This window comes from Humulus lupulus, chromosome 6 (assembly GCF_963169125.1).
Source record: "Humulus lupulus chromosome 6, drHumLupu1.1, whole genome shotgun sequence".
NCBI lineage: Eukaryota > Viridiplantae > Streptophyta > Magnoliopsida > Rosales > Cannabaceae > Humulus > Humulus lupulus.
The window spans coordinates 191273542-191297266 of NC_084798.1; the positions used below are offsets into that span (position 1 = coordinate 191273542).

General features: G+C 40.8%; 2 protein-coding genes across 4 annotated transcripts; both read left to right on the top strand.

Moving 5' to 3' along the window:
* Positions 1-1107: 1107 nt before the first annotated feature.
* On the top strand, positions 1108-5833 carry LOC133782868 (uncharacterized). 3 transcript variants are annotated; one of them, XM_062222289.1, is made up of 8 exons: positions 1108-1485; positions 1803-1945; positions 2683-3624; positions 3837-3929; positions 4176-4250; positions 4435-4496; positions 4586-4655; positions 4801-5833. In XM_062222289.1, the coding sequence occupies exons 1-8, from the start codon at positions 1302-1304 to the stop codon at positions 5656-5658; spliced, it is 2427 nt and encodes an 808-aa protein (XP_062078273.1). In that variant the 5' UTR covers positions 1108-1301; the 3' UTR covers positions 5659-5833. The 3 variants fall into 3 exon arrangements, with proteins under 3 accessions (XP_062078273.1, XP_062078274.1, XP_062078275.1); XM_062222290.1 differs by having other exon boundaries at positions 2683-3607; positions 3838-3929; XM_062222291.1 differs by having other exon boundaries at positions 2683-3487; positions 3838-3929.
* A 2956-nt stretch (positions 5834-8789) lies between these two features.
* LOC133782869 (transmembrane 9 superfamily member 11) lies at positions 8790-11326 on the top strand. Its single transcript, XM_062222292.1, has 2 exons — positions 8790-8950; positions 9108-11326. Exon 2 carries the CDS (start codon positions 9142-9144, stop codon positions 11110-11112), a length of 1971 nt encoding a protein of 656 aa, XP_062078276.1. The 5' UTR covers positions 8790-8950; positions 9108-9141; the 3' UTR covers positions 11113-11326.
* The last annotated feature ends 12399 nt before the right edge of the window (positions 11327-23725 follow it).

A 23725-nucleotide genomic window follows, 5' to 3' on the forward strand; every position in this document is an offset into this window, starting at 1 on the left:
CTATATGCATGGCGACTTGAATTGTTGTGAATGCCAATTTGGTGAAGTTCAGAGACCTTGACATCAAGCAATATCGAACCTCGCTAATTGTGAACTTGCGGGCGTAGATATCTGGTCTTGTTGTATCATTTACGATCTCAGCCCGTGTTCAACAATGTTTGCCTATGAATCATCTAACCAACATATCTTCGGGCCACATCAACTACCATGTCATTGTGCCGGAAATTGGTATAACAAAACTATAGCATCATAAACAAAATGGTGAATTGAAGATCTCTATTTTTCCACTTTGGCAATGCCATTCAATCTTTTCCATAAAAAAATTAGTAAAAAAAAATCACATAATAGGGACTTAATTGCTATTGTTTGATAAATTCATGAACTTAGTTGCTATATTTTATACTTCAAGGACTATTTTGCCAAATCATATATAATTCAAGAATTATCCTGCTAAAAGCCCTTACAATAATACCTAACTTTCCTCAACCCAATTTATAATGATAAGTTTACAAAAATACTTAAGGTTTAAAAAAATATACTAAAAATAAAAATACAGAGGGACACAATATTAAAAAAATATACTAAAAATAAAAATGCAGAGGGACATAATCGTAAATACAGAGTTTTTTTTTGTAAACAAAGTTTAAAATTTGTAACAATACAGTTTCTTTATAACCAAAGCTTACCAATTTGTAAGTAAAGTTTACCAATTTGAAACTAAAGTTTAGAGGTTTGTAACTGTATGTTACAATTTTACAAACAACATTTACAGACTAAATAGAAAATTGTAACAACCAGTAATATAATTGTTACAAACTGTTATCCATTTTTTTGTAAAATTTTGTATTTTTCAAATTGTTTTGAAAATTATAATGCTATGTGTAATTTTTTTCATTTATATTACCCAATTTTTAACTAAAAATATAGAGTTTTTCATTTTAGCAGTAGAATTTGCCCATCTATGATGGCTATTTGTTAAACTTGGCAACCAAGCTTAATAAATTATTATTTTTGAATGGAAAAAAAAAATGTATCCCCTAGGTTTTGGATATTCCAATTTATATGCTTGGGTACCACGTAAAAAGTTATATACTTGCAGTGCACTCAAGTGGCATCATCACGATCGTCCATAGCATCAACTAGACGCAGCACGATCTTGACGGTCGTGATTCAACCTCTCCCACTGTGCGATCGAGATCAGACTACTCATCAGAGCTCCCAAGCTTCAACAGAGGACCCTCTCATCTTCTCCACGAACTCATCGATTCTAGGCTCTGTTGCTGACGAGAACGAAAGAAGCCATGGCTGGAGGAAGAGGAAGAGGAAGAGGAAAAGGAGGAGGGAGAGGAAGAGGAAGACCCAACAATAGTGGCAGCAAGAGCAGCGGTGGTGGCGGAAGAAGAAGAGGAGGAGGAGGATCAGAAGCTTTGTTCATTGATGGAGGTTTCTTATCTGATTGGTCCTTTACTCCATCCCCTTCTCGAGGTTCTTCTGTTTCTTCTCGTATACATTTTCTCTTTTGGGTTGATGATGAGCATTTGGGATTTTAGTCGAGTGAATAGAAAGGAAAAGGAAAATCTCAAGTTTTGATGGGTTTTCATTTCCGATAACTTAAAGTTATGGATAAAATATGGAGATATTTATTAGGGATGTACTGGGCAAAGTGTATTTTTTCATAATAAAAACATGCTTCTCCTGGTTTCATGTGCATTTTCTCAATGATACTAAATGGGCAGAAGAATGGGACTGCTATTGATTTTGTGGTTCCCTTGTATGTATTATTCATGATTTTGAAATTTCAGGGAAAAATCCCAGTTCCAGTAACAAATCTGGGTCCAAATCTGAAAGCTTGAATCGAGCAAAATCAGCTTCTGGATCAAAAACTGGGTCTCGATTGTCTGGGGGGAACACTATTGGATTCCAATATCCTTCGGTTGATTTTAAGGTCTGTTCTATTGCTTAAAGCTTCTTCTTCTGCTCCCTTTTGGAAGTTTGTTACTAGTTTAGCTGCCTGAAACAAAGTAGAGTTATGTTTTGAATTGGTTTTCATAACATTCCCTTTCAATGGTTCTCGGTCAGTGTAGAAGTGATTTTCATTGAGGAAAAAGAGAATAAGAAAGGCAAGATGGAACTTAGGTGCCCATGTTTTTTTCCCCAAATGAACTAAAGTGGTATATAATTTAAGCTCTCAGGACCTTGCTTTTCCAAAAACTTATCTATTGTGGAAATGGTTTTTTTTTCCCCAATCCAAAAGCAAATGACTGAAGGACTAAATTTTAATTTTCCCTCCAATTTTCTTATGAGCTTCATTGAACAGACATTGAGATGATGGCTTTAAACAATATATGAGAGTTTACATTAGCTGACTAGATGGAGTAATTTAATTGATTATTTGGGGGTAGTGGTTGTTGAGCAATTCATCAATATGTTGCATCCACATCAAATGATTGCTTGAAAACATTAAGAAACGTTCCTTCATTTTTTTTTCTTTGTTTTAATGAACTAATTTTATTGACTCTGTATGTCTTATTTTTTTCATGTTAAAAAATGATTTTTCATTCTTAATATATTGAGTATCCTTCTTGATATGTCAATGAACTTAAAGGTGCAATGAATACTCTTTGAAAAGTAAAGAACGCATGTGAATTGTCGTTTCATTTTATTTGCATTATCTTTTGGCAGGAGAGTTCACAGCTAGACTCACGTTTTGAGAGCAATAATGAAGATAGTAATTTGGACGATTCACTCACCTTTGCTTTAGTTGATTCCAAGGAGTCCCAGATATTTGCTTATGTAGACCAGACACCATCTTTAAAGTCCCAAGATGTAGCTTTTACTTATGATTACAGTTCAGGTTTTACCTTAGGTGACTGCTCTCATAGGGGATTGGGGTACTCTGATGAACTTGAGGAAACCCCAAGTGGTGATGAAGCTTCCTTAACACAAAATGAAGAGAAAGAAAACCCACTTTTCAACTCCTTGCCCTCTGAGCAGGATATGGATGCAGAGGAGAGAAACAGTGATGAAATAGGTGTTGCGAAGCATGAAGAATCACTAGCAGTGATGTCAACTCCTAAGAAAAACTCTGGGTTTTTGTCCATTGGAGGTGTGAAACTATACACTCAAGATATATCTGACGAGGAAAGTGATGAAGATGAAGGCGGGGAATCAGTTGATGAAGGAAGTTCAGGGTCTTCTGAGACAGGATCATCCGAAAGTGATGGCTCTGAAGGCACATCTGACAGTGGTTCAGATGTTGACGATGATGTTGTAGAAGATTATTTAGAAGGAATTGGTGGCCCGGAAAATATTTTAAATTCTAAGTGGTTGGTAGGGCATGAATTTGATAATTCAGATGATGATACTTCAAGCAGTGGCTATGATAACACTGTAAAGAAGTTGGGTGGAATTGCTCTTCAGGAAGCATCTAGGGATTATGGAATGAAGAAGGCCCAATCAAGGCAGAAACACAATCCAGCTGTAACAGGTTGGTATTCATCCATAGATGACTGTATGCTCATAAAGGATCCAAGAAAACTTTCTGCTAAAAAGAAGCATGTTGCCCACTTCCCTCAGTCTTGGCCTTTAGGAGATCAGAAGAGTAAAGGTTCCAGAACTATTCCTATTATGGATTTTGATTTGATAATTGTGTATGCATTAGTTCCTTTGCAATGTTTTCATGGTTAACTTGAATTTCATTATGTGGTTTATCTATAAGCTCTTTGCACATGAGCTAATGAGATAACAGGAGTAAAATGTTTTTTCCCCCCTGTGATTAAAATGTGTGTTACGTTTCCCTTATCAACTAATTGAATATTTTAATTATAATGAATTCAGGTACAAAAAAGAAACATCGTAAAGAAGCAATTGCTGTGAAGCATCGGGAGAGAATGCTCCGTCGTGGTCTTGATCTTGAGCAAATAAACTTGGTAACTAAAAAAATTAAAAAATTATGAAGACAACTAATTCTAAGTCTTCTGTTTCCCCCTTAATAATAGGCAGTGTTGCTGTTGATAATGCTTTGAATGAAGTTGTGTAATGATCAGTGAAAATCTTGAAGCATGTAGATAGTAATAATAGCCACCATTCAAATTCAGTAAAATTTGATGCGTGTTTCCTGAATAATTCTCTACATTTGATACTGAAAGAGCTTGCTTTCTCATTGCTTTGGACAGAAACTGGAGGAAATTGTTTTGGATGGAGTTGATATATATTCATTTCAACCTTTGCATGCCCGTGATTGTTCCCAGGTAAAGGTTTATCAGTTCCTTAGTTGATTTCATTCAAACAGTATATGATTATTTCAGAATAGAAGCTGAGGCTAGCCCAAGCCTTCTGTTTCAAGTACTCCCATGGGTTGATGTTTTTGCAAGATGTGCTATACTATGTCTTGAACCCTTGCATTAATAGCTTTTTCTGTTGGTAATACTTCAGGTACGTCGATTAGCTTCTATTTATCGCTTACAGAGTGGTTACCATGGCTCTGGTAAAAAAAGGTACGTAGGCTCCTTTTGCTTTCTATATGAGATGAATACAGTACATGTATATTCTTCTGATTCTAGCTTGCATTTTTATCTTTCTCAAGATTTGTAACGGTGACACGAACTCAACACACATCCATGCCATCTTCTAGCGACAGGGTTCGTCTGGAAAAGGTTCTAATTCTCAATTCATTTTGCTTTGTAATAATTTTGTGTGTAGTTTCATATTGCTTTCAAAGTGTCTGTACTGAAGAGTTAAAATGTACTTTGTGGTCTCTTATTGCACATAATAATTTATCGGTTGATCTTATAATTTCAGCTTATAGGAGCTGGCATGGAGGATGCTGATTTTTCTGTGGTTGAAAACTCAAACATCAAGTCAGTGAGTGGAGATGGAAAAAGGTCAAAGAAAAATGGAAGAAGAAATACATTCACAAGGTCAGTGGAACTTGGACAATCTGCGGAAAGAAAATCATCAGCCAAGCATCATGGCAGAGCTAATGAGAATAGAGAAAAGGGAAAGGAGACATATGCCAATCAACCAGTATCCTTTGTGTCGAGTGGCGCAATGCTATCAGAAACTGTTGAGGTTACAACTGTTGATTCAATGGAGATGGACTCTTCAAGTGGTCAAAATAATGTTGTTGCTGGCTCAGCAAGTTTTGGTGCCTTTGAGGTACATACCAAGGGTTTTGGATCCAAGATGATGGCGAAAATGGGATATGTTGAAGGTGAAGGCTTAGGAAAAGATGGTCAGGGTATTGCAAAGCCCATTGATGTGGTCAAACGACCCAAATCCCTTGGTTTAGGTGTTGAGTTCTCTAACACCGTTGATGACCCTGCAACAAGTAACTTGGCAGCAAGTAGTAAACCAGTAAAGACTAAATCTCAAAGGATTGAAGCTTTCGAAAAGCACACTAAACGATTTGGATCTTTAAAGAAGGAATCCAAAGGATTTGGATCTAATGGGAAGGACACCAAGGGATTTGGATCTTATGGGAAGGAAGCTAAAGGATTTGGATCTTTTGAAAAGCACACCAAAGGGTTTGGCTCAAAGATGATGGCAAAGATGGGTTTTGTTGAAGGCATGGGATTGGGGAGAGATTCACAAGGCATTGTCAATCCTCTAGTTGCAGTCCGGTTACCAAAATCAAGAGGTATAGGTGCCAAAGATTAGAAATATTCAGTGTTTTGCATTGTAAAAATTTAAATTTAAAAGCTTTGTCATGACATCATGACACAATTCAATTGAATAAACATATAGATGATTGATTGTCATCTTATTCTCGTACAATGTACACATGTGAGTGTGACACCAGAAGACTATGGGAAATGGGTTTAATTTAGTTCTAGCATAATCATCTACAAAGCCAATGTTTTTGCCCATTTTCGCACTTAGCCTCTTCAAGATGCCCCACCCTCATACCCTTTAATTAATTTTTAATAAATTATAAAAAAGTAATTTTGGAGCTTGTAGTATAAAAAGATGCCCCACTTTTGAACTTTTTAAGTGGTTGTTAATATCTTAGAATCATGGTAGAATTGATGTGTATTAATTATAAATAATTAGGTTTTTAATATTTCTTTGTAGAATTGAATCAAGTGATGAGTTGGTTGATTCTGCAATTTTATATTTTGTTAGAAATGTTTTAATGATTGTGTTGTGAATGCTTTTCTTTATGTAAAACATGTGTAGCTACAACAGATAGCCAGATACTCGGCAGATATTCTTTTTGTTAATTAATAGCAATTATTATTAGATGATTGAATCAAAATTATTCTTTTTAATACAAAAATATGTGTAGTTATAACAAATGGCCTGGTACTCTTATTTTAATAGTAGCACCATTAGACTGCCTGATTGTATATTATATGGGTTATTTTAATTTCTTTGTCATCTCCCTCCTTGAAGTAGTTATAATAGCATTGTTTCTAAAAGATGTGAGAAATTATATAGAGTTTTCTAAAAGATGGGCCTATTTGATTTGATCAATAATTATGACATTGTAATTGCTATGTTTATAGATGGAACATCTATTTTTATATATAAAAAATTGTGACAAGTGTCTTATGTTGCTGAATTACATTGATTCTTTCTTAAGTATTGTCAATTTTCCATGTTGGCATCTCTTCATCACTACTCCTATAAAGTAATGTACCTCTCAAACTTCCATCTGAATTTGAATTTAACAAAGAAAACAAAATAGAGAAATAATAAGGAGATTAAAAAAAAAATTGAAATTACATTGATATAGTTAGGGTGTAGCTTTTAAGTTTGGTTGGACTGCTTGTGGTTCTGGATCATGGAATGCAATACATAATAGACAATTTAGATATTTAATGGAGGTACATTATTTTGGTTTCTTTCTGACCATATGATAATATATAGAAATAAAAATTTATATTTATTTTTTATATATATGGAGGAAGTACCAAATACTTCAATAGAATTTGTGGCCAGGTGCCATTTTGATGAACTGTAGTAATATATATTACCTGTCTGTATGCAACCTAAATTATATTTATATATTATAACCCAACAAGTATGTCATGAGAACCTAATTTAAAAGGGAAAAACGATTTTATTTGATATATTTAGAATGTATATACTTTCAAAATAGATAATGTAAAACAGAAATATATTAAATATATATATTGAAAAATAAATAAATAAATAAACTACTCTAATGGGTGTTCCATTTTTCTTTTCCTCACAACAAACTATACTCCAAAAATATTTTTTGAAGAATAAAATGGAGAAAATATCATCTCCGACTTAACAACATAATATCATGCTATGTTGGTGTGATCTACATTGTACCAAATTTGGTATATTAATGGTAGATTTAGATTTTTATTTATATTTCCTTTTTAATTTTTTTATTCCAAAATATATCAAATATATATTTGGTGTAACTTGGCAAGGTGAATATAATTTTATCACATTATTTTAGTATAAAAAATACACTATTTTAAGATTATGAGTTGGAAACGGCCTCAGCTAGAAAAAAAGTACTCTTCTAACACTTTTTTTTTACACCCTACAAAAGTGATTTTAACATTTTTTTTTGTTATAATTTCTTTAGTACAACGTTACATGTGAACATTGTATTTATAAGTACAAAATTAACGGCATAATGTATGTTAAATGTGAGTAAAGTCCTAATATATTATCTTTTACTTTACTGTAAGAACAAAAGAAAAGTATTGGGGATTGGGAAAGTGTTAATGTGTGTGCACACTAAGTCAGGTTATATTCCACCCCCATTTAATTCAAAGTCAATGAAGTACAATATGTAACTATTGAATAATATTAATCACACAAAATTTGTGTACAAACAATATACATAATTATTTTTACTCATATATTTTGTTTTTTTAGTAAAATAATATCATTTAAATTAGTACAAATTTTATGTCTGTCTAACATTACACGTAATTGTTATATATATTTTAATTTTGATAAATACATTTTTTTTAATCTTGAGAATGAAAATTTAAACCAATTGAATTATGCTATCATTATAAAGTAGATGCTACTTTGCTCCACTTTTTTTTGGGGTACAGATTCATATGTATTTAACTCTCTCTTGTGAGGTGAGGTTGAAAATTAAATAAGAATGTGCAATAAAATTATACATTAAAATATTATAAGGGTAAATAAATAAATTTGATTAGTTAAATAAAACTGTTATGTTTTAGAGCATAATATTATGTTTTAATATATAATTTTAGTACATATATCATTATTCATTAAATAAATATATTGTTAAAAAAAATTCACATGATTCTAATTTTACTTAATATAAAAAAAAGTATTGTCCAAAAAAAATGATGGTTTATTTTAACATAGTAATATAAAATTAAGAGTTTTATATATATATAAGGGAAAAATGAGTCTTTTTCTCTTAACCTTTTCTAACAAAATCCAAGTTTTTTTTTACAAAATTATACATTTTAAGACAACAATAATTAATTATTTTTTATATTGTTCATGGCGGGGTTCTCGTTGTGATTAGTGAGCAATGCCAATGGCGTAACGACAAGGTTGGATTTTGGTTGCATCGGTATAATAAGCAAAATTAAGAAAACGACAACGTATTGACGTATTATAATAAATAAAATATTTTTTAAAACATACATCGAAATAATTATCGAGACAATTATAAAAATAACGTGACATTTTTGGAAATTATAACTACATTTATGGCATTTTAAGAAACTAATGTGGTTATTTTTGAAAAAAAAAAAAAGCCAGTACACATCGTCGGTGTGGCTTATTTGCCATCGAAAGACCAACCGTATATAAGTCTCTTTCTTGTGCCCCTCGAATCCCATTTCTCACTCTCTCTCTCTCTCTCTCTGGAGCTCTCGAGTCTTCTTCCTCTCAGATTTTCAGAGCTGGGAGATCTTGGCTGGTGAACTGAACTTGTTGGCTTTGGCTTTAGATGAATTATATCTTTATAGAGGTCAGTTTTTTCCTTTAACTTTTTCTTTGTGTTGTTATGGATCTTTAGTGCTATAGTTGTTGTAATGTTTCAAAATTCGTATATAAATTCAAAACCCAGATAGAAATTTGTTATCTTATTTGGTTATTGTACTTATTTTCTGATCTGGCTTTCTCAGATCTGACGCAAATTCGTCTTGAGCTATTCGAAAAATGGAGTTTTTTGATCGATTTAGGATCGGGGTCTTGGTCATTTGCTTGATTTTTAATTTGGGTCATGGGTTTTACCTCCCCGGTAGTTACCCCCATAAGTATGTTGATGGAGATTTCTTGAATGTGAAAGTGAATTCTCTGACCTCCATCGATACCGAAATGCCCTTCAGTTACTACAGTTTACCCTTCTGTAAGCCTCCAGAGGGTGTTAAGGATAGTGCTGAAAATCTCGGTGAGCTTCTCATGGGAGATCGGATTGAGAACTCGCCTTATCGATTCAAGATGTACAACAACGAATCGGATATCTTTCTCTGCAAATCTGAACCATTGTCACCTGATCACTTCAAGATCTTGACGAAGAGGATCGATGAGATGTACCAGGTTAACTTGATCCTTGATAACTTGCCAGCCATTCGGTACACCCAGAAAGAAAGTTACACCCTGCGGTGGACTGGTTACCCTGTTGGAGTTAAGGTCAAGGACTCTTACTATATCTTTAACCATTTGAAGTTTAAGGTTCTTGTTCATGAGTATGAGGATGCCAATATGGCACGTGTGATGGGCACTGGTGATGCAGCAGAGGTCATCCCAACGATAGCGAAAGGATCTGAAGTGCCTGGGTACATGGTTGTAGGATTTGAGGTCATTCCTTGCAGTATTATGCATAATGCCGACTCAGTGAAGAACGTGAAGATCTATGAAAAATACCCATCTCCCATAAAATGTGATCCAACCTCTGTGTCTGTTCCGATTAAGGAAGGGCAGCCAATTGTTTTCACCTATGAGGTTGAATTTGAGAAGAGTGACATAAAGTGGCCTTCACGTTGGGATGCATATTTGAAGATGGAGGGATCCAAGGTTCATTGGTTCTCCATTCTCAATTCCCTGATGGTGATCACTTTCCTTGCTGGTATTGTTCTTGTAATCCTTTTGAGGACTGTTCGACGTGATCTTACCCGTTACGAGGAGCTCGACAAGGAGGCTCAAGCTCAAATGAACGAGGAGTTGTCTGGTTGGAAGCTTGTTGTAGGGGATGTTTTCCGTGCCCCAAGTCATCCATCCCTCCTGTGTATAATGGTTGGTGATGGAGTTCAGATTCTTGGGATGGCAGTGGTCACCATTTTGTTTGCTGCTCTTGGATTCATGTCGCCGGCTTCTCGAGGGACACTTATTACAGGTATGCTATTTTTCTATATGATTCTTGGAATTGTAGCTGGATATGTTGCAGTTCGCCTGTGGAGGACAATTGGCTGTGGAGATTCCAAGGGATGGGTTTCAGTTTCATGGAGAGCTGCATGTTTCTTCCCTGGAATCGCCTTCTTGATTCTGACCACTCTGAATTTCCTGTTATGGGGTAGTCACAGCACAGGAGCCATTCCATTTTCTCTGTTTGTCATTCTGCTTTTGCTCTGGTTCTGCATTTCGGTTCCCCTTACCCTTGTTGGTGGGTACTTTGGAGCCAAGGCTCCTCATATCGAGTTCCCAGTTAGAACCAATCAAATTCCTAGGGAAATCCCACCACAAAAATACCCATCTTGGCTGTTAGTTCTTGGTGCTGGCACACTTCCCTTTGGCACCCTCTTCATTGAGCTCTTTTTCATCATGTCTAGCATTTGGATGGGTCGTGTCTACTACGTTTTCGGGTTTCTCTTCATTGTTATGATCCTTCTTGTCGTTGTTTGTGCTGAGGTATCTCTTGTTCTGACCTATATGCATCTCTGTGTGGAGGACTGGAAATGGTGGTGGAAGTCCTTCTTTGCCTCTGGTTCAGTTGCCATTTACATTTTCTTGTACTCAGTAAACTACCTTATCTTTGATCTGAAGAGTTTGAGTGGACCTGTGTCTGCCACTCTCTACTTGGGATACTCACTCTTCATGGTTCTAGCAATCATGCTCGCAACCGGCACAGTTGGGTTCCTTTCTTCATTCTGGTTCGTGCACTACTTGTTCTCTTCAGTGAAGCTTGACTGAAGAATGTTTCCAGCAAAGATTGGGAATCGAGAAAGCAAGAAAAAGCAAGGAAATTTACAGGAGTTGTTCTACTATGTGTTACTTCATTTTTAAATTTGGTAGGGAACTTAGTCAAATGTAATAACTAATAACAATGATTCGTCCAGTTTTGTTATTATTCTTTAATAGATGAACCTCATGGCATATTATAGATATGATATTGGAGTTATTTGCATTCTGGGTGCATACTGATCTAGTTGATTGTAGATGTTATTCTGTTATATCATTACTGTGTATTTTTGTTAAGTTTTTTTCTTTTCTTTTTTAAAGATTTTACTCAATCGGCTACTCTTTCTGCTATGATTAATTATCCTGGCCATTGTTGAACCACCTACATTTTGCATGTATGACATATTTTTTTGCTCTCCATTTTGTATGTGTTGTAATTGTTGAATTAAAGTTTGCATTTCTTCTGTGGTTTTTTTCTGCTGGCATTATTTTTCTTTTGGGTCCTGTACTTGTCATTATTTTGTATTTTTATAATTTTTATTAATACACACTAAAGATTTTTTTAACTGTTATTGATTTCATGTGGTTATATATATATATATTTTTTAAAATGTATTAGAGTTATTATAAATAATTAAATATTTTTGATAAAGTGTGAAATTGATTAAAATTACTGAATAAACGTAAACACATGTATTAATTTCTCATTTTCTTGTTTTAAGGGTTTTTTTTAACTTTAATAGAATATTATAAATATTTAACTGAATATACTTTTAAAATCAATTAAAATATATGGTATAATCAGTATTTAGTAATTATATCAATACATAATTCTAATTTTTATAGAAATCAAGAATAATAAATATTTAGTAATTATATTAACATAAATTCAAATTTTATAAAATATAATTATTATAATAATATATAATTCTAATTTTTATAAAATTTAAGAATAATAAATATTTAGTAATTATATTAATATAATTAGGATATTGGTGCCGATAATACTTAATTTTTTTTTTTTTAAAGTTATACTTTAATACCTAATTTTTTTATGGTAATAATACATAAATCTACAATTTTGGTGTAACCGTTAGTACTCATCGTTAACTACGAGTTAAGTATCTACGTGGAACATTTTTATACCCGCAAATTTAGGTATTTAAGTGTAACTTGTGAAATGATTTGGATATTATCACTGTCAATATCCCTAAATTCTTTAAATACTATAAAAATCATTTTAAATTTTAAAAAATCTAAAAGATTATTAAAACTAAAATTTGCAAATTCGAAACATCCCAAATTAAAATTGAAACTCAAAATCATCCTAAAGTTTCAATTTTAATTTGGGTTGTTTCGAATTTGCAAATTTAAGTTTTATTAATAGTTTTAATAATCTTTTAGATTTTTTAAAATTTAAAATGATTTTTCTAATATTTAAAGAATTTAAATAGTTTAGTCTAAAATCATCCCAAAATCTATATATGTCAAGTGGATACTTAACAAACAGTCAATGGTAAGTACTAACAGTTACACCATGATTATAGATTTATGTATTACCACAAAAAATAATTTGGGTATTAAAGTGCAACTTTTGAAAATATTTTGGTATTATCGCCGCCAATTAGACTAATAAAAATATGTCACGTAGATACTTAACGGGCAATTAACAGTGAATACTAACGGTTGCACTGAAATTGTAGATTTAAGTAGGGTTTAGACATTTTTGGACCCTGTGTTTTGCCCCATTACCTGTTTGGACCCTGTGTTTTGACAAATTACTTTTTGGACCCTATGTTTTATAAAATGATTAAAATAGAACCCTAAACTCAATTTTGATGAAGGGAAAAATTAAATATAACAACACAGTATTTAAGCATAATGATTTTATTTTTATTCTAAATTATTTGTGATTTTAGTTGAAAAAGCATTGATCAAAATCGGGTTTAGAGTTCTATTTTAACTATTTTACAAAACACAGGGCCCAAACAGGTAATGGAAAAAAATACAGGGTCCAAAAAGGTATAAACCCCCCATTTAAGTATTATTACTGCCAAAAAATAAGATTTTGGTATTAATGTGTAACTTTTGAAATTTGTTTATTATCATGGCCGTCAATATCCCATATAAAGTAAAATATTATCATAATAATCTAAGTGTGCTATTTTTTTTTTACTTTAAATATATGTGCATAGTAGAGTTCATAAATTTAACATAAAGAAATAAAATATATTTTTTTAATTTGTGTATTCAACAAACATTAATAACTTTGTTGACTTTTTTAGTTTGTTAGTATCTTGTACTTGTACATTGGAGCATAATTATAAATCTAATTTTTAGGCCAAATTTAGCTCAAAATTTATACTATCTGTTTACCGAGTTTTTCGGAAACGAATACAAACAAAATAATAAAAAGATAAGAACTGTAGAAGTGCAGAAATATAAATAAACAAACAGGTTTTTTACGTGGTTCAGGCGTTAACGAGCCCTAGTCCACGAGTCGATGTTATTATACTTGTAGTGAATTACAGTGAAATGGCTGGTGTATAAGACCCTCACAAACTCACAATGTTTCTCTCGGGTTCTCTTGAAGAAGATGAAGCTAGAGAGATTTTGGGCAGAGTTCCTGCTCTCTCATTTCTTGACCCCCTCCTATCGTAAAATGAGGAGGTCTTTATAGCTAGGGTTTTGGATTAGGGTTTCACTCTGCCCCCCTGAGCCTTAATTACACCAGCCATAAATAGGGGATACAATTACCGTAGTCGCCTGGCTACCAGGCTCTATGTGGGTATATTTACATGAAAGTATGGGGAATGCACAAAGGCAGCTGTCTTTTCCAGGCTGTCAGCGGAACAGTAGGCGAAATGGTACTTTTAGGCGTGCTGGGATGTGTGCGGCCTCGACCTGTCAGGCGGGATCCTGTGTCAGGTGGATATCATTCCAACTATGCCTCCTCCATGACTCGGCCGCTTGGTCTTCTTTTGTGCGAGGAACGGGACTGTATCCGCGAAGGTAACCTGAAGAGCTTCTCCTGGAAGAACCTTCCCCGAAGGATATCCCTTCGGGAGTCCGGGAGAATTGACGAGCTTCCGTGTCGCGGTTGCTTGAAAGAGTAAGCTTGACACTAAACGGGAGAGGCGAAGCCTTTCTGTCCATCCGCGAGCTCTGGTCACCTTTCGTGAAAGACTTTGATAATTCTGCTTCCCCGAGGCTATCCATCTAAACGCTATCCGGAAATCTGGATAACATTTACCCCCCAAGGTCACGGAGCTTTGAGAGGTCTGGGAACTTGTACAGCCCTCCGGGTATTCTGGTTTCTAGATTAGGCGAGGGGTCACCTCCTGTGTTCCTGGAAGGGTTCCTTTTTCCCGCCTGAGTGTTAGTATGAAAAAGAAAGGAAATTTCTTCTGTTTGAACTCAAGTACTCAAGTGTGGCAAGGGCCACGCGTCATGCCGGGAATGGCTCTGTGACCAAGACGTGTGCGTGAGCCGACTGGCTGAGTATGCGTGCGTCAGGCATCTGAGTAGTGATTTGACGGTATTTAATGGTACACCGGGCCCGAGATGGTATAATGATGGGAAATAAATACTTTATTCCCATCCGAGGAGTCATAAATAGGACCGACGCTTCATCTCCAGCCGTCGGATCTGATGCATGCGGTATGGGAAGATCAGGACCGTCCATTTGTAGAATTCGAAAGGACTTCGTTCCTGCTATAAAAACGAGGGAACGGACCTTTCTTCCTCTTTACGCTCTCAAATTCTCAATCTTTCAGATTTTCAGATTCCCAAATCTTCGAACTCTCAAGCTTCCAAGCTTCCTTTCCTTCGAATTTGCCACTTCTTTTGGTAAGGAATCTAGAAACTTTTCTTTTGATTTGGCAGTGGGTTTGTTCGCCGAAGTTCGGGGTTTGAATCGTCATTTGTCTTTGCAGCATTTACTTCACGTGATCGTGCGGTGCAGTGACCCGGTTACTCCTTCAATCTTCAACTACCCGAACACCAGTAAGTATTTCTACTTTGCTCTTTCCTTCCAAACCTTAGAATGTTGGTAGTTGTTAGGGTTGAGTTTTCTGCCGGTGTCGTCTATATGCATGTGTGAATAGGGCTTTGATAGGCATGCGATTGATGTGAGTCGATAAGTCATTTCTTTGCATGCTTTGCCGATTTACTCTTGGAAAGGTGTTTTTCGTCTGCTTGTGCTGTCCTGGTTTATTATTTTAGGGCATAAGCGTGAACGCCTTTAGGGTGTCTTTCCCTGGGAAAACATTTCTCTCGGCGGGCTTAGGCTCGAAGTTTGAATCTGGTTCCTTGCTGTCATCCGGGTGGCATGATGCCAACCCCTCGGCAAGCTCGGTGGGAGCCTCTCCAAGCAGTTTTCGGGGAGGGTCTCCCCGACGCCTGTAATGCCGTTAGGGTATGACAAGGGTGCTGACTGCTTGGAGTGTTTTCTTCTTTGTTTCTTTTGCTTAGTGACGAACACCTCAAAGGAACAAGTCATTGCTGCGGTAGAGGCTGAATCTGCCTAGGAGCAGGGTTCCCCTGTTGCCGGCGCAAAGGAGAAAACAAAAGCTAAGGTGGCCACGGCTAGCCCACCGATTATCAACAGTTCCATCTGGGAGATGGACCAGAAGCCGAACTTGTTCAGGAACTACGGCATGCTGGAGCTGTATTCCTCAGAAGCGGGCCTGAAGAACATCCCGGGCCTGATGTGGCACCGTCTGTCGGTGCTGGGTGAATCTGCCAGCCAGAGTCACGAGGGTTTTGGTGCCTGGAGCTGGGCACACATAGTGTGTGGGGCACATTTGCCCCTAAGAAGTTATTTTGCCAACTTCTGCGTGAAGGCGGGGATTGCCCCCTTCCAGTTGATTCCCCCCAGCTACAAGCTTCTAGCGGGGTGGTATATCTTCTGCAAGTCCCGGGACCTGGAGGCCCCTACCCTGGAGGAGGTGCTATACTTCTATGGGCTGAAGTCTCAACCCATGAGAGGTCATGCAGACAAGGTGGGGTTTTATAGGCTGGAGAGGTATCCGGACGTGATGTGTCCCACTTGTCATACCGCGAGGGTTCCAGATCTCCGGGAGTACTGGTTCCTGACGACTGGCTTCCCATTGAAGAGGGTGCCAGCTCTGTCTTTGGACTTCAAAGTTCCTGGTAAGTGCTCCTTCCTTTCTTTTCTAACTTTGTTTCTTCACGCTTGGTTTGCCTTCCGGGAGGATCTCTAACACCCGTGTTTGGATTCTGCAGAAGCCGTCCCGCGGACACCTCGCTGTGCGGAAATGATAAGGAGGTCAAACTTCTACGAGGGGCTCTCGGAGGAAGAGCTGAAGGTGGAAGGACTTGTGACCTCCGAATCTTTGAGGGAGTATGGGCTACTCGCCTCGTTCCAAAATATTGAGCCAGTGAGTGGCAGGGGGCAAAGTCAGGTGTCAGCTGACGTCCGGGAGCAGATTGCCCTGAAGCTGTCCAAGGTGATCTGTCAGGCGGCCCAGGACGAGAACAATTTATCCCCCAGTTGGGCGGAGAGGTTCCCCGACCCTCAGTCAGAGGGAGAAGAAATTGAGGCTCGCTACGCCGCAGCTTACCCCAATGAAGGGACTCCGGGAGCTGGTACTTCCGGGAAAGGTAAGACTAGCTTTCGATTGATCCACACCCCCAGCCTGCCTGAGGTTTCCCGGACTTCTCAGATAGGGTTCGATCCCCGCTTCCTTAGGCTAGATCCGCGTAGGATACCCTTTGACAGATATTGCGATAGGGTAGATGAGCTCCTCAGGTGTTTGAGTGACGATAGTTTGCCAGAAGGTGTCACCATGGTTGACCCTTCTTCCCTCAGCATGTTATTCCTGGACTTCGAGGAGCACGGGAGCTTCCTGGAGCAGGAAGTGATGTCTTGTTTTGCTCGGGGAAGGCCATCCACGTTTCACGTGCATGGTCGTCCCTTTCAAACTTTTCTCTTGCTTGTTTCTTGTTGCCCGCTGGTGGACTTGTTTGCGCTTTTATGTTGTTGCATGTGTTTGTTTTCTGCTTATCTTTCTTCACATCGCTTGCTGGTTGGTTAACTTTGCTTCGTGCATTGCTTGCAGAACATCCCGAAGCAAAGATGTTGGGGAGAGTCACCTCACTTATCAAGAAGGCCGCCACCAGCCAAGACCCGTCCAAGGGGAAAGGACGAAAAGCCAGAGCTGGTAGGGGAGGTAAAGTTGCCACATCCAAGAAGACAGGTGGCGAGGCGCAAGTGTCTCCGGCGGTGGAGAGGTCTCCTGCCAAGGGGCCTTCCGAGACCATGGCAGCCTCGAGTAGTAGCAGCAACAGGGAAGGGCTTGTATTCCCCGCGAAGACGACCGGGACGAGCAAGCGCCCCGGAGGAGAGGCTGAGGGCGACAAGAAGAAACGCCTCAGACATCCTTCCCCCGGAGGTGATGGAGACCTCCGGGCTGCGCGCAGTCCTCGCCAGACTACTGTCACCCAGCAGCAACCACAACAACAACAACAACAGCAACAGCAAAGACAACCACCACCGTCGCAGCAACAGCAAAAACAACAGCAAAATCAGCAGCAACAACAAAGGCAATTACTTCCGCCACCGCAGCAGCAAGAGCAATAGCAACAACAGCAGCAACAACAAAGGCAATCACCTCCGCCACCGCAGCAGCAAAAACAACAGCAACACCAGCAGCAACAACAAACCGGGACGGTAGTGTCTTCCCTACCGTCCCTAATACCCCGTTTACCTCCTCCTCCAGTCCAAAGGGAGTCCACCCTTCCGAGGTCTCCTTCTTCTCCTTCTCTTCCACTTTCTCAACAAACAAGCCTTCCTCAGCCTGGCCTGAAGTTCCAGTTCCCTCAGAAACCAACCCGTTTCTCCGCTGCCCTCCTGGAGGGTGTAAGACGGGCTGATAATTTTTTGAAGAGGCGGTTGGAGGCCGAGAAGGCTGTTACTCAGGGAAGGGCAGACAACCTGTCTGCCGTGAAGAGAGCTGAGCTGGCAGAAGGGGTGAGATCCCTTCACCCGGTTGGAGCGGTTCTGGATGCCCAGCCTTGGAGAAGAGGCTGGTGCCTAGACTCGGGCGTGCTTTGGCGCCGTTCGGGGCGGAGATGATGGAAGACATGGCCTTGAGCTTGTGCGAGCTCAATTCTGAGAAATGGGCCATCAGTAGCAGTAAGGACCCGCTGTTGCTGACACATGCCGTAAAGCAGCAACTTACTGGGGTGAGCTATCAGTTACTGTGTTCTGGGGTCGTTGGTCTTAGTACATTTGGTTCTGCTTAACTTATTCTGCTGTTTTTCCTTGCAGGCCTCTCTTATCGCGGAACGCTCGTTCTAGGAGGTGGGTGCAGTTCTGGTTCAGCTGGAGGAGAGCCAGGCGGGTCGCCAGGCCTTGGAGGCGGAGAAGCAGAAACTGACCCAACAGGTCGAGGGCATGAAGGGGGAGGCTATGGAGAAGATTAGCCAGGCCCGGCGCACGGCCGAGGAAGAGGCGGATAAGAAATATCTTGCCAAATATCGAGAGTACCGGGCCAGCGCGGAGAATGAGTTCAAGCAGCGGTCGGATGACTTGAAGGCCCAGAACTCCAAGCTCCAGGAAGAGCTATCCCAGGCCAGGGGGGAGAAGGACACCCTGGATGCCCGCTTGCAATCGAAAAACGATCTCCTCCTTAAGCAGAACGAGGAATACGCCATTCTTCAGAATAAGCTGCACGAGGAGGAGCAAGATCACAAGAGGAGCAAGGATCTCGCGTCTATGCTGGAGTTGGGGCTTGCTGAGAAGGATAAACAGATTGGAGCCTTGCAATTTACTGTCAGGGGGCATTTAACCGAGAAGCAATCCTTGCTGGATCAAAATAGGGTGCAGCGCAAGGAGATTGATTCCCTTAAGGGAGAGCGGGATGCATCCAAGGCCGAGCTGGAAAAACTGAGGGCTCAATTGGCTGTCGCGGAAGCAAAGCTGGCGACCTCTGAGGCGGAGCGCTTGAAGGAAAAGGAAAATGCCGAGGTGGTGCTGAATAGAACGATTAATCTATCCCACGTGGTCCTCATGCACCAACTTTGGAAAATAAACCCGGAGGTAGTAGGCTACCTGGGAGAGGACGCTGCCGCCATGAGGGAAAAGATACAGGCGTGGGATCAAAGCCCAGAGGTGTACGTCCAGGCTTATAACATCGACGAGCCTGCTGGAGTCCCTGAGGCAGAAGATCCCGAAGAGGCGGGGACCTCTGAACTTGCCATTGATGACGTTCCATCTTCCAATGAACTGACTCCGCCAGCCCCAGTTGAAACCGCTGTCTCCGAGACCCCGGTCGTGGATGCCGTTGCCACCCCCAGTGCTTGAAGGGGTCTTATCTTTTGTAAAAAATATTCTTTACTGATTATTATTTTTCATTTGTATTTTTCTTTGGAGCGAAGCTCCCTGTACTCTTTTCTCATTGCAGACATATTTGCCATAATTATAGCATTCTTCTTTCCTTTTCTGCCGAGCTCTTTGTTTAACTTTGCATTTAGGGTAGACTTTTATACGGTAGAAACTGCTGTAGGGGCGTATGAGGTTTTGGTTCCAACGGCCAGAACCTATGCATTTCCAACTTGAAGCTCCAACGACTAATGTCTTTTCCCACGTAGTTTCTAGGTTACGAAGGTTTCTTGGTTCCAACGGACAGACTACTTTCGCCGTATTTCAGCTTTCCTAAGGCAAATAGCCAATCCCGGGACTTGTAGTTATACTGTTTGCTGGGATTGCTAAGGTGAGCCGTTCCATGGTGCCGGAACGGGAGTTCTTTTGGTGAGCGTCGTTAGACTTAGGGTTAGATCTTTGCGAAGCAAAACTAACTGTCGTTGCGAACCTCATGGTGGCCGACTTCAGGGACCTGGCATGAAGCCCTGCGAGGCAAGGTTCGTTGCGGTCGGGGAAATTGCCACGCCTACCATGTGCGATCCCGGAGCAGGGGCTTTGCGAAGCAAGGCCTGCTGTAATTGAGGGATCGATCATATCTGCTCCTGGAGCTGAAGCTTGCGAAGCGAAGCTTGCAGTGGTCGAGGAGCTCACCATGCATTATTTTGTGAGATCCGGAGCTGAAGCCTGCGAAGCAAAGCTTACAACAGTCGCGGATCTTGCCATCTTTCGCCTTGCGGGACCCGGAGCTGGAGCTTGCGAAGCAAAGCTTACAGCGGTCGCGGATCTCGCTATTCATTTTCTTTATGAGACCTGGAGCTGAAACTTGCGAAGCAAAGCTTTACAGCGGTCGCGGAGTATTCTGCGAAGGACTTGTCAGGGAGTTGGGGGTGTTTCGGCGTATCTCTCTGAATGTGCCTCAACCCCCAGTCCTGTTCATCGCTGGGCTACACAGGAGATAATTTTCATGATGCATAATGGCAGACATTTGCATGACAATTTTCACATAACCACATAAGGCACATATGACACGTAATGCATTTATGTTCATGGCAACAAATCAACTTAAGCTTAACAATTTAAAATTTTCAAACACAATGCTAACACATAAGTGGTGTTCTCTGTATGTTTTGTTCAAGGGGCGTATGGCTATGCCTTAGCCATGTATACCCCCCCAAGTGAGCGTGGGGTCCGGACGTCTCCGGACCGCGTGGTCACTTGTTAAAACGCAGCTTGGAACAAAGGGATAAAAAATGCAGTAAAAGCGGAGTGAATTTCTCCGTGTTTTATTAAATTAGCCTGTTAGGCATCCGTTTTACAGCTGGGAGGATTATCTCCATATTTTACATTTTGGCTACGTCTACCAAGGACTTCCGACTAGATAGTCCGGGGCCTACTGATAGTAACGGCGGAGGTGCTTCGCGTTCCAGGCGCGAGGGACTTTAGATCCGTCGAGTCTCTTTAAATGATACGTCCCATGGCCCACTTTTTCTTGGACTTCATAGGGGCCTTCCCAGTTGGGTCCGAGGACTCCCACTCCCAGATCCTGCGTAGCAGGAAATACTCTCCGTAGGACAAGGTCCCCAACTTCGAATGTACGGCTCTTGACTCTTGTGTTGAAGTGTCGGGCTATCTTGCCTTGGTACATTTTTAGTTGGACCTGCGACTGCTCCCGGAGCTCTTCGATCATGTCCAGGGATTCCTGGAGAAGGGCGTGGTTCCGGGTAGGGTCGTAGGTGTCCTGCCTGTGAGAGGGGATCATAGTTTCTACTGGGATGACGGCCTCGCAACCGAAGGTCATGGAATAAGGTGTGTGCCCCGTCGAAGTTCTCTCTGTTGTGCGATAGGCCCAAAGTACTCGCGGAAGCTCTTCCGGCCAGTGAGCCTTGCATGCTTGGAGTTTTTTCTTCAACGTGGTCTTTAAGATTTTGTTCACTGCTTCCACTTGCCCATTGGCTTGAGGTCTGGCGACTGCGGAAAAGCTTTTGATGATTCCATGCGAAGCACAGAAGTCCGTGAAATGCTCACTGTCAAATTGCTTTCCGTTGTCGGACACAATTTTTCGCGGAAGCCCGAAACGACACACTATATTCTTGATGACAAAGTCTAGTGCTTTCTTAGAGGTGACCGTGTTCATAGGTTCAGCTTCAGCCCATTTGGTGAAGTAGTCTACCGCGACTATGGCATACTTCACTCCACCCTTTCCAGTTGGGAGGGAACCTACTAGGTCAATGCCCCAAACGGCGAACGGCCAGGGGCTGGTCATTAAGGTAATTTCTGTAGGCGGCGCACGCGGAACCTTGGCGTACCTCTGGCACTGCTCACATTTTCTGACATAATCCACACAATCCTTCTTCATGGTGGGCCAGAAGTATCCTTGACGAAGGATATTTTTGGAGAGGCTCAGCCCGGAGGTATGGTCGCCACAGAAGCCCCCGTGAATCTCATGGATGATGGTGCTGATTTCGGTTCCGGCAACACACCTAAGGAAGGGTATGGACAACCCCCTGCGGTAAAGCTTTCCATCCATAACCACGTATCGGGGAGCTTGATATTGGAGCTTTCTTGCGTCAGCTTTATCAGTGGGGAGCTCTCCGGTGGTGAGAAATCTGAGGATGGGTCCTATCCAGGAATAGGAATGGTCGATGATGGCATTTACCCTCCGTGTCTCGGTACTAGGCGCTTCTAAGTGCCCGATGGGCACTAGGCCATATTGTTCAATTTCCGGGTCTGTTGCAAGCTTGGCCAGTGTGTCCGCGAGTGAATTCTGGTCCCGGGGGACCTGGCGGATTTGGTGGCCTTTGAAATGCTGCAGGAGGCCGCGGGAGAGAGACACGTAGGCAGCCATTTTTTCGCCTTTCGTCTGGTATTCTCCGGATATTTGGTTTACCACAAGTTGGGAGTCGCTGTATACTTCGATTTTTTGGGCTCCGACTTCCCTGGCCAGTTGTAGTCCAGCTAGCATGGCTTCGTGTTCTGCCTCGTTGTTGGATGCTGGGAACGCGAAACGGATGGCGCTCTGGAGCTGATGTCCTTGGGGAGAAATTAGGATAACCCCTGCTCCAGCTCCTTTTTCATTTGAGGCTCCGTCTACATAGACCTTCCAGGTGGGAAGTTCTGGGACAGGATCTTCCGGGAGGTCATTCATTCCTGAGCATTCCACCATAAAGTCCGCGAGAGCTTGAACTTTTATGGAAACACGTGGCTGGTAGTGGATGTCAAACTGGCTCAGCTCCATGGCCCATTTAAGTAATCTGCCAGAAGACTCGGGCTTCTGCAAGACTTGTCGGAGAGGGTGGTTGGTGAGTACTCTGATGGTGTGTGCCTGGAAATAGGGCCTTAGCTTCCGCGAAGCGATTAGTAAGCAGAGGGAGAATTTCTCGATCATTGAATATCTGGACTCGGCGTCCAGTAACCTCTTGCTCACGTAATACACAGGGAGCTGGAGACGGCCGTCTTGCCGGACGAGAGCGGCACTTACGGCATGCTTGGTCACAGCTAAGTACAAGAACAACGCTTCTCCTTCGACAGGTTTGGACAATATGGGAGCTTGAGTTAGATGTTCCTTGAGGTGTTGGAAGGCTGCTTCGCATTCGGGGGTCCACTCGAACCTCTTGTTTCCTCGCAAAACATTGAAGAAGGGGACACATTTGTCAGTGGCCTTAGATACGAAGCGGCTGAGAGCAGCTATCCTTCCCGTAACGCTTTGGACATCCTTATGCTTTCGGGGAGAAGGCATATCTATGAACGCCTGAATTTTCTCAGGGTTGGCCTCCACTCCGCGGGAGCTGACAATGAAACCGAGGAACTTCCCCGACGAGACCCCGAAAGTACATTTCTTCGGATTCAGTTTCATTCCGTACTTTCGGATCACGGCGAAAGCTTCCTCAAGGTCGTCACTGTGGTCCCCAGAGGTCTTGGATTTTACCAACATGTCGTCTACATACACCTCCATATTCCTCCCCAGCTGGTCCTTGAACATCCTGTTTACTAGGCGCTGGTATGTCGCCCCAGCATTCTTCAAACCGAAAGGCATGACCACGTAACAGTAGACACCCTTGTCCGTGAGGAAGCTGGTGTGTTCCCAGTCCGCGACATGCATCTTGATCTGGTTGTACCCGGAGTATGCATCCATGAAGGATAAGAGTTCATACCCGGAAGTAGCGTCTACCATTTGATCGATTCGAGGAAGAGGGAAACAGTCTTTTGGGCAGGCTTTGTTTAGGTCCGTGAAGTCAA